At 35.9% G+C, this 11,486-nt stretch overlaps 2 protein-coding genes across 2 annotated transcripts in view; one reads left to right on the plus strand and one right to left on the minus strand.

Annotated features, from left to right (window-relative positions):
• The window catches only part of LOC110101239 (auxin transport protein BIG), a 41,577-nt gene extending 36,384 nt beyond the window's left edge, over positions 1–5,193 (plus strand). Inside the window, exons 11-14 of the mRNA XM_020829045.2 lie at positions 676–819; positions 895–1,917; positions 2,933–3,436; positions 4,242–5,193. Of these exons, the coding sequence (XP_020684704.1) occupies positions 676–819; positions 895–1,917; positions 2,933–3,436; positions 4,242–5,042 (2,472 nt within the window). The 3' untranslated portion in view covers positions 5,043–5,193. The remainder of the gene's footprint in view (positions 1–675; positions 820–894; positions 1,918–2,932; positions 3,437–4,241) is intronic.
• An 850-nt stretch (positions 5,194–6,043) lies between these two features.
• On the minus strand, positions 6,044–11,272 carry LOC110101219 (U-box domain-containing protein 3). The gene is made up of 2 exons (XM_020829019.2): positions 10,810–11,272; positions 6,044–6,988 (listed from the first exon to the last, which is right to left on the minus strand). Exons 1-2 carry the CDS (start codon positions 11,127–11,129, stop codon positions 6,190–6,192), a joined length of 1,119 nt encoding a protein of 372 aa, XP_020684678.1. The 5' UTR covers positions 11,130–11,272; the 3' UTR covers positions 6,044–6,189.
• Between the last annotated feature and the right edge of the window lie 214 nt (positions 11,273–11,486).

An 11,486-nucleotide genomic window follows, 5' to 3' on the forward strand; every position in this document is an offset into this window, starting at 1 on the left:
TATGCACAATTCTGTTTCGTGTACATTGGTGCCTTAAAAGGGTTTTGCTGTAAAACTAAAGGCTTGTATGATTTCGCAGCATCATAAAATGTGTTTTGGTGACTAGTTATTTTTTGTAATTATGTAATATGAAATAGTCTTCTAATCTTGATTCCTTGGGAACTACTGGTAAAATTCATTGTTTGATTGTCAGATGTGACCGATGGTCCTATATATCTTGTAATTCCTGCCGTTCTTGCGATAGTAATTATATGAAGCAATGACTCCACATTTGAATTCATCACTTTAAGACGCTATAATTCAAGATGCTCTAGAATATTGTAATGAATAAGAAACGTGTGATGTTCAATTTAAAATTCAAGAAAAAATATTCAGATATGACATGCTTGCTTCCTTATTAAAATTTAGAAGTATGACACACACACACACATATATTTATATATATGTCATACTTGGCTATATATTAGCTATATTGTAGGAAATTTATCATTGCTTAATTTTTTTGTTCTTCTTCACTTTGATGCTCTTCTGTATAGTATTTCCATATTTTGAGAAAATTGATAATATTTTTGTGAGCTTTTATATGCCCACGAGGAGACATCATTCTTCTCCACTAAAGAATTTCCTTTGGTGCTTTTTTCATTTATTTCATACATTGGAGTTTTGTTTTTAAAGGGTTTGGATGGTGAAGCAACTGAGCCAATGATTAAAGAACTTGAAGAGGAAAGAGAGGAATTACAGGACCCTGAGGTTGAGTTTGCCATAGCAGGTGCTGTAAGGGAATGTGGAGGGCTTGAAGTTATTTTGACTATGATCCAGGTTAGCAGTGGTCGCTATTATAGTGAATATTTTGTTTTGTTATCTCTTCTCATACAAAATTGAAATCTATGACAGAATCCGGGAGATGACGAGCTGAAATCCAATCATGAAGAATTGGCTTCAGCGCTCAATCTTCTGATGTATTGCTGCAAGATACGAGAAAACAGGCGGGCTTTGTTACGCTTAGGGGCTTTGGGGATGCTTTTGGAGACAGCAAGACGGGCTTTCTCAGTAGAAGCCATGGAACTTGCTGAAGGCATCCTTTTGATTGTGGAGAGCCTCACGATGGAAGCTAATGAGAGTGATATTGGAATCACTGAGAGTGTCCTTACAATTACAAGTGCAGAAAGTGGTGCTAGTGAACAGGCGAAGAAGATAGTTCTAATGTTCCTAGAAAGACTAAGTCATCCTAGCCTAAAGAAGTCCGATAAACAGCAACAGAACAATGAAATGTTAGCAAGGATACTTCCCTACTTGACTTATGGGGAGCCAGCAGCAATGGAAGCTCTTATCCAACACTTTGATCTTTGCTTGCATGACTGGGATGAATTTGATCGTTTGCAGAAAGAGTATGAGGATAATCCCAAAGTTGAGCTCTTGGCTTCACAAGCAGCAAAACAGAGGTCTGATGTGGAAAATTTTGTTCGGGTATCAGAGTCCCTTAAGACTAGTTCTTGTGGAGAGAGGCTTAAGGACATCATTCTTGAGAAAGGAATCACACAGGTAGCTGTTCAATTCTTGCGAGAATGCTTTGCAGTTGTGGGTCAGGCTGGATACAGATCTAGTACCGAGTGGGCAGATGGATTAAAACGTCCGTCAATTCCATTGATCTTGTCCATGCTGAGGGGACTGTCGAAGGGCCATTTACCAACACAGAGATGCATTGACGAGGGAGGAGTTTTGCCTCTCCTTCATGCTCTTGAAGGGGTATCTGGAGAAAATGAAATAGGAGCAAGAGCTGAAAACTTGTTGGATACTTTGTCAGATAAGGACGATATTGGTGATGGTTTCTTGAAGGATGAAGTACGTAAGTTGAGACATGCTACTAGGGATGAAATGCGTCGACGGGCTCTGAGAAGAAGGGAGGAGTTACTACAGGTATCCTTTCCTTTCTGATTTTGGCATTCCTGATTAATATTTCCCTCGTTGGTTAATTGGTGATGGAATAGCACGTTGCTGCAGTCATGTTTCATCATTTTGTATGATGGAAAGCTGTAGCATTAAAAGCATTTCTTTTGTTTGGTTTTACCTGCTGTTAGAAGCAATTGATTGGACTGCTTAAATGTCATTTTGTTTAGTTCCTTGACTATTTGATAATAATTTTCACATGTCGGACGTATCTTTGTAGAATATATGTTTTAATTCCGATTTTTAAAACAAAAAATATTCACTATTTAATTGAAATTAAAAATATAAAACTAATTTCTATCAAAATTCATTTTGACATGTTAAAATGAGACCATTGTACAAGTTTGATTAGAAAATAAAGGAGTATTTTATGTATAATTCGTGTCTACCTTATTTTTCTGTACTTGAACAAATATCGAAATCATCTATATATACATACAGTATTATTTTGTACGTATAGGTATTATGCAGTGTATTTAATCTGCTAAAGTCAGCAGCTAAAATATGTCGTTTTGCAGTAAAAAGTTTGTGATGTCTTGTCTTTGATCTTGTTGTGTGGAATTTATATTTTCTTGTTAAACTCTTTCGAATTACATTTGTGACCATTTGATAGGTCTAGTCTGATTTATTTCTAAAGTTTACAGTATTATCTATGTTTTTCTTTTTTTTCACTATGTTGGTCAATTAATATGGTTGACTTTGTTTCTTATATTACATACTAGTTGAATATTTTGAACATTATGGTATATGATTTCGTGAAGAACAGCGGCCACAAGCATGGCGTTGCCCCACCTTTTTGCCTTGATGGGATTTTTTTTTTTTGAATGTTTTCAGTGTTTAATTAGTGAATTAGGAATTTATCCTAGTTTGAGTTTGATTATCCTAACCTGAAGGAATGTTATCTGATTTGGAATCAAAGTGGCTATAGTACTATTATATTTGAACTACTACTCTTTCGAGTGTTAATTCATTGTTTGTCTTTTAGGGTCTCGGTATGCGGCAAGAATTTGCTTCCGACGGGGGTGAACGAATTGTTGTTTCACAGCCTGCAATTGAAGGCCTGGAAGATGTGGAAGAAGAGGAAGAAGGGTTGGCATGCATGGTATGCCGGGAAGGCTACAATTTGAGACCAAATGAAATTTTGGGTGTTTACTCCTACAGTAAACGTGTGAATCTGGGCGCAATTTCTTCTGCAAATGGCCGCGGAGATTGCGTTTATACAACTGTGAGTCATTTTAATATAATTCATTTCCAATGCCATCAAGAGGCAAAACGAGCTGATGCTAAGCTGAGAAATCCAAAGAAAGAATGGGAGGGAGCTACACTAAGGAACAATAAAACCTTATGTAATTCCATTTTCCCCATCAATGGTCCTTTAGTTCCCCTGGCACAGTATGTTCGGTGTGTTGATCAGTATTGGGACAACCTTAATGCTCTTGGCCGTGCTGATGGAAGTAGACTTCGTTTGATCACTTGTGACATTGTTCTGGTATGTTTTCTTTTCTGCTGACATAAATGTGAGTTAAGCATCTTAGCTTCTTTGTTATATTTCTTTTCAGAACTGACTTTGATCTCACCTGATGGAATTTCTTCCAATTGTTTTCTGTCAGAATACCAAAATTCTACTATTTGTTTGGTAGGCTGAATGTTTTAGCATGTATTCGACTCTTCTCCTGACATTTTCTACTCTAGACTTCCGTTAAATGAATGCAAATTATACATGTATTAAACATCAGTGCCCATTGTTTTTACGCCTAAGCTATTTACTAATGGATATTTAGACTTATTCCTAATGAATTTTGAGCTTTTTAGAAGGTCGCCAATCTTGGCATTTAAGATAAAGAGTAGACTTAGTTCTTAAAATGCAACTTCATTGTGGGCTCCGAAAATTCACGCCCCGGCCTCCCCTGCTTTCGGAAGAGTTTTAACGAATTAAGTTTCAGGGTATGTGACTTTGTTCGGCGGTGTTGAATTAGAGGTCAACATTTATCTTGGATCATACACCTATTTCTTACAACAACGGATGGTCAACATGAAACCCATCCGATTATTTTTCAGATAAAAATTACTTCATTATATTCTTATCAAAATTTATTAATATATCTTGAACTGAATTACATTCCTTTGTTAGGTTAACCCCTTCTAATTAGAGGTAAAACTCATTAAGAATATTGTAATCACTCTTTTCTTTAATGCCAGAACATTTACTTAAAATTCCTAACTTGTATCTTTCATTCTACTTTTAGCTACCCCATACTAATCTTGATTTCTCCCTCCATTTGTATTTGATAAAGATGCTGGCTCGATTTGCAACCGGCGCTTCTTTCAGCACCGACAGCAAAGGCGGAGGACGAGAAAGCAACGCCCGCTTCCTTCCATTCATGATTCAGATGGCCTCTCACCTCCTCGACCAAGGAAGCTCCAATCAACAGCAACGCCAAGTCATGGTGAAGGCGGTCGCCGCCTACCTCTCCTCCTCTCCTCCATCGGTTTCCCCTACTCGGCCTTCATCTTCTCCTTCTTCAACTCGATCTTCCGTCAGCGCCTCCGACGAAACCATCCAGTTCATGATGGTGAACTCGCTTCTTTCCGAGTCATACGAGAGTTGGTCTCAACACCGCCTTAGCTTTCTGCAACGAGGCATATACCATGCTTATATGCAGAACAAGCACGGAAAGTCTTCCTCGCTTCGGTTCGCCGAACCTGTTGGTAGAAGAGTACAGGAAGGCTCTTCAACAGACATTAATGAGAGCGCGAAGCTCTTCGCCGTCATTCAACCGATGTTAGTGTACACAGGCTTGATCGAGCAGCTTCAGCGTTTCTTCAAGCTGAGCAAAGGCGGCTCAAATATGGCGGAGGATTCGGAAGGGAATAATGGGATGGAGAGATGGGAAATGGTGATGAAGGAGAGGTTAATGAATGTTAAGGAAATGGTTGGATTCACAGAAGAGTTGCTTTCTTATATTGAGGATATGAACTCAGCTGTTGATCTGCAAGAGGCATTTGATGTGATGGGGGCTTTGGCAGACGTTCTTTCTGCTGGATTCTCTACTTGTGAGAATTTTGTTAATGTTGCAATTTCCTCTGTGAGTTAGCTCTGAGAATTTCAAAAAAAAAATTTTTTTTGAAGGGGTGGAGGAGATTTTCTTATGTAATTTTTTTTTTTTTGCTTTGAGGGGTGATGCATTTTGTGTACCCACTTATTTTATCCAAGGACAAAATGAAAGTTGTGTTTAGCTTATTTCCTTTGATTTACTCTTTCTTTAATTTTTCATGCTGTTTGCATGGGAGTAAGATTTTGTTTGGGATGATTTTCTTACTGCTTTTTAAAATAGTTTAGGGTTTAAAAATTTTAATTTTAAAGCTAAAAGATTATTTTAAGAAGTAATAAAAAAATCGTCCCAAACAAAACCTAAATGACTTCTTTGACCGGGATCATAAAGGAGAATTTTATTTAAATATCCATTTAAAAAAAGCTTGGGTTGTGGAGGTGTATACTTTCTCTTTGTTATTTATTCATAACAACATTAATAAATGTATGTCTTTTATCATTTCCATTTTTTAAGGTAAATAAGAGATCAAAGATTAAGGCTTTGTTTAGGACGGTTTTTTTATTGCTTCTTAAAATTATTTTTTTAATATAAAAATTTTAATTTTTGTATTAAAATTTTTTTTTAAGAAGCTGTAAGAAAGCTATCCCATTTGTAAATAGATATAAAATAAATATATTTCAACTGCTCATAGATTTATATATTAAACATCTTGAATTTAATTGAAGAATAAATTATCACATGATATTCTATATTATTAACTTAAAATTAAAAAATTAAATTCCTTAAAAAAAAAATCAAAGAAAAATAAAACTACACATTACAATCAATGCTCTTTAAACCTAATTTATTTTTGAAAATAACTAAAAATTATAGAATTTAAAATTTGATAAAGATAGATTTAATAACAACCAATAGATTCATCTTAAAAAGGGTGCAATATGAGACCCGATTGATTAATGACTAAAAAATCATTACAATTATCTCTGAACCAAAATCCAAATTTTCTCCTGATTTATATATATAGAAATTGGTGAAACTTCAAAAAAAAAAAAAAAAAAAACCATTAGATCCAACACTATATAATACACTTTACAAACCATGAAAAGAAACCCTAAAAAACAAGAATCAATATCAGTAGATTCAAAACATACCAAACTTTGAACACTACAAAAGTAGGAAGTTTCTTCAATCAACTGTGGGCTTGACTGCTTGTTGCTGCACTGCTGAGCTGAAGCTTCTTAATATTTTCTTCCATGTTTCTTCTAACCATGTCTTGAAGCAACATTTTTGCTGTTTCTTCTGCTTTGTTACTGTAATCAATTGCTTCTATCTCCTTAGATTCTGATTTCTTTGACTGGGAATCATATCTAAGCAGCTTTAGAAGGTCATGAGAATAATTACAAGCCTTCTTTGTGCCCTCTACTGTCAATAGAAACAGACCTGGGATGGGACCTTCATTCAGAATGAGTTCCCTGTACTTCTCCCTGTTGCTTCGACACAGCGAAAGAAGGATGCGAACTGCGTGTTCGGTGCTAAGCAATGAGCCTTCTTCGACGGTTTCGACGATAGTTAGAATCCCACCTTGCACTTCTGAAATGGCGCATCTCCCTTCTTCTGATTCAGAAAGGATGGAAAGAAGAGCAGTGGTTTTAGCAGCAAATTTGGAGTATTTCTTGCTGTCTTTGAGGAGGGTGAGAAGTGGAATTACGGCTTCGGCGGAGAGAAAAAGATCGTCGGTGCCATTTTCGTGACAATCGGAGAGGTTGTAAAGTGCGGTTACGGCGTCGACCCGGCCTTGAATGCTTCCAGATATAAGAATATTAACGAGCAGAGGCGTTGCGCCTGAGGCGGCAATGGTTGATTTATTGGATTTTGAAGCTGATAAGGTGAGAATTGCTGCAGTGGCCATCTCTTTTAGAGTATTATCAGACCCTAACATTTCAACAAGAAGTGGAACAGTACCACTTGACACTAGCTTTTCCTTGTTTCTGAAAGACAAATGGAAAAAATGCTCTCAATAGGCATACTTGTCAAGAAAGAAAACAAAAATTGAAAGTAAAATCTTGGTTAGAAGCATAGTTTTTGAGATATTGAGAGAGAAATATTTACCAATAAATCTCCATCAGGCATTTGAAAAAAATAAAAAAGCAATACAAGGATAACAGAATATATTACATAAATCACAACATCAAAGCATTTATCTACAGTATAAAAAAGATAATACTATTGTTTAGTTTTCATGATTGAAAAACAATCCACAGCTGTTAAAAAAGATCTTGCATAAATGCAAAAAAAACATATATTTACTCCTAGGAGAGCCTACAAACCGAAAGGATTATGATACTTTCTCTTTATGCGTGGTCATGATATCTAACATCAAATATTTATTATTATGAGTTTTCATTGAAAAAAAATACCTTTTTGGGTTACTTGCTTCTGGAATGAAATGGAAGCATTTCATATGTAATCATCCAATCGTGGTTTTGCCTAAGCATGGATATTCAACTCTGATAGGAAATACTTGCAGATCTCAAGAATTTCCTATCAACCTTTAGAAAACAGCGAGATTTTTCCACAAAAATCCACACAAAATCAGAGAAGCAGTAGATAATTTGTATTATTTGATGAAATAGAAACGGAAAATATCAAGATACAATTGATCTTCTATTTGAGAGGAGGATCTATCTCTCCCAAACCTCTACACGCCGCTAGAGCCTAGAAACCTAAAAGATCTCAAATTTCAGCCAAATTCAAGATGCCCTAACCCTAGTAAAACAAACAATTTAATGCATACGAAAAAAAATGAAAAAAAAAGCATACAATCTAAAAGGAAATATCTAATCAGTCCTTACATTCAGATTTCAATAAATCTAAAATAGCTTTTTTGGACTGGTCGGCTTGAGCGGCACATATAGAAGGCGGAGAAATCCCGCCTCTATTACGTGTGAGCCAGTCCCATGTCTAATAAACTCATTATTAAATGAGCAAGTTATTCATGCATTTTCTATGTTTTCATCCATCTTCTATGCGCTCATTCAAAATAAGGTTATAAACCATTAGTTATGCACAATATTGTAAATATACTCTTTCACAAGGTTATTGAAATGGATAAGCTAATTTCAATCTTTATATGAATATCTGTGCATGACTAATTTGGAGTATAGAAGTCTTGAAGCTACAAAATATGACTTTCTTCCTAATGGCCTAAGGAATAAAACGTAAATAACGTTAATTTTGGGTTTATATGTGCATGAGAAATCCTATTAATACTCAAGAGATTTTTAAATGAATTTCATAACTAAAGGAATAATCTAACATATAGCTACGACAATCTTGTTTTTTTCTGTTTGTTAATAAATGTGAAACGTGTGAGCCCTGATTATTTGCATGTGTTTTCTGCTGCTATACACGTCAGAGTTTAATAGACTATAAAGTCGAAGTCAGGCCTGACTGACAGAAGGGTCCTCAAAACATTTATGATGGGTAGCTTTTCTATAATAGGAATAGTTTTTTTTTCTTTTTTCTTTTTTCTTTTTTGACAGGGGCGCCGCATGTACAAGGGATGTCATATTACTGCTTAGATGGATGATAGCAGAACAACGTTATTTCAAAATAAAAAAAGAGCACAGATTTTTTGATAGATGAAGTCTAAAAAGGTGAAGGATTTCTAGTCATTAACAAAAAAGATGAGTTTTTCAAGTCATTAACAAAAAAGATCTCTAGCAGAAGTATTTTATATCGGCCTCATTCTCTATCATTTTAGGCCTTAACAAACCCTCTATTAACCTAGACTCAAGTGCAAGGCTGGATATAGCGAGGGCATAAGAGCGCACGTGCTCCTCTCCCCCTCTCTAAATTTTTAATGCTTCTATATATCATAGATATGCATTAGCAAGCCCCTTGTATTTAATGTTCGCAATAGTTATAATTCAATTTGTGCTACCTCTAAATAATAAATTAAATGTGTACCCATTAACAAAATTTTATGGCTCAGCTATTGTTCGGGTGTCTCTTTCACTCTCTCTTTAGGAAGCATCAAACTCCCTCTAATCTCTCACTACCAAAAGTTTTTCAATGGAATACAAAGGTACTAACCGACTAAGATAAATCACAAGTGCAAGTTTTCATCCTCGAAGAAAAATTAGTCATCATCATCTAAAACCAAATTCTTACTCATTAGTTCCTTCATTAAAACCTTACATACTCGAGATCTTAATTACCTCGAAATCCTTGAATGAAAAACTAGCCGAAAACCCTGCATCTACCATAAGAATTGAAAATGTTGCTAACTCCACTTCAAGGCTTCCGCCCACTCATTCTAGAGCCTCTCGTTCTCTACCCACTTTTCATATAAAGCTTTAATGAGATATAACCATATTATCCAAACCCTAATCCTCAATTTCAACCAAACAAATAAGTTGAGCTAAGGATTTTGCAATTCGAAACCATAAAATAATTCCTAATCTATATCTATACATGTAAGGATCAATAAGAATTTAGCTGAAATAAAATATTCTAAGAAAGTTCTAACTTCTAATAATCTTTATAAGAAAAATAACCTCGATCATTCATAATCTTCATAAAAGCTTCTATCTAATCAACAAAGATATCGAGACAATGACGATTTTGAAGAGAGGTTGATTGGAGTCAACAAAAATACTTAAGTGCCTCAAAAGAGCCTAGATCACCCTGATTGCAAATAAAGAGGGAGTGAGATTCTATTCTGTGAAAAAATATAATACCGAATTTAGGCATTCAAAATGTGTTGTCTTTTGTAGTTTTTTTTTTTTTTCTCTTACACCGTTAGTTGGTATCAATGGCTAACAATATTAGGCCATATTAGTAACAATAAATGTGAAAAATATGGTGATCAAGGTATATATGAATGCAAATGCAAATAGAGACAACCACAACAAAGCATAGTGGTTACACTCAATTGCCCTAAGTCATTTGTAAAGTTGGACGACAAATGAGGTTAGCTAACAAAGTCAACAAGAATTACAAATAGTGAATCCTAGCATGCATCGAGGGAGACATGAAGTCCCCTTTCTTTCTAAATACCTCCTAATATTCATATTTGAAATTGAAGCTCAACATCCCTTCCCACTCCATTAACAAGGTATCGAGATTCGAGAACACCAAAAGAGTCCAACAACTTCCTTCAAGGGCCGGTTATCATTTAAGAAATATATTTAATAATTAGGCAATTTATAAAAATATTTAGTTATAATTTATTTTTCATTGGATTGTGGGCTTCACTTTTGTATTGGATTATTCAACTCTCTCTCTCTCCCCCCGAATAAGCTAATATTGCATCTCACACACTATTCAATCAAGCGCCCATCTCCATCTTCCATTCCTATTTACTTGATCTCAATTTCCATTTGTTCACACCATATAAAATACAAACTTTCATTGCATCTTGCCTATTCTATTAAATAAATCGTAAATATTTATTCGGGATTGAGATCTCGCCAAATACAACCTTACATTGCATCTGAAACATTGGACCTCACCCTAACCAAAAAAAAAAAAATGAAACATTAACATATCTAACCGAAAAGGTGTCAACAATTTCCATAATCCAACAATAATCAAGGTAACATGATGTATTCACATTCCCGTTCTTCCGATATTAACTTATTTCAAATTAACCCCACCGATGGCCAACAGCAATCAAAATTACGAATCAAACTATCAAATCACCCGACATAACAATAAATTACCATTGCATTGCAAATATCCCAAACACTCAAACATAAACAATTTCCAAAACAGCAATCTCGATCAAAAGAACAGGCTCACTCACCGTTCATTGCGAACTGCCATGTTAAGAAGAGCAAGAAGCGCCGACTCCCTTGAAACGTGATCGGCCGATTGTAGCATGGCGACAAGGGGCTGAATAATCGCGGGTACTGCGAAGGCCGAACGCCCTCTAGGAGATCCACGGACAATCTTACGGATATCCCTAGCTGCCTGAACACGCACGGCCACATCACTATTGGCCAGCACCAACGCGAACTCTTTCACCTGTACCTGTCTCTTGAGCTCCCGATCCTCCTTCGGGTTGCTAGGGCTAGGGAGGCCATTATGGTTCGGTCCAAAGGACGGATTAGGGTTTTGGCACATCTCCACGACGGTCTTCTTCCTCTCCTTCTCCTCTCTACAAGTCCGAATTTCTTGCTTACTATTCACCGCTCTTCCATTCTCATCTTCTTAAGCTTCCAGAAACGGAAACCGCGGTGGTTTGGATGGCGGATAAAATCCCCAGGCGGCCGCGTAATTATATGAATAATTTGAGGTCAAAGAGTAAAATTAGTTAATTATGTGAATTTAAAAGCATTTTATTAATGAGGATTTGCATAGATAGCCTAGGGGTGTCAATATTTGGCATGACCCAAATATCGGACTCAAATTTGACCCAAAAATTCAGGATTAGACTCAACCCAGACCTAAAACGGACCAGGTTCGGATTCAACAAATCAA

Source organism: Dendrobium catenatum, unplaced genomic scaffold, assembly GCF_001605985.2.
Source record: "Dendrobium catenatum unplaced genomic scaffold, ASM160598v2 fragScaff_scaffold_1220, whole genome shotgun sequence".
NCBI classification, from domain to species: domain Eukaryota; kingdom Viridiplantae; phylum Streptophyta; class Magnoliopsida; order Asparagales; family Orchidaceae; genus Dendrobium; species Dendrobium catenatum.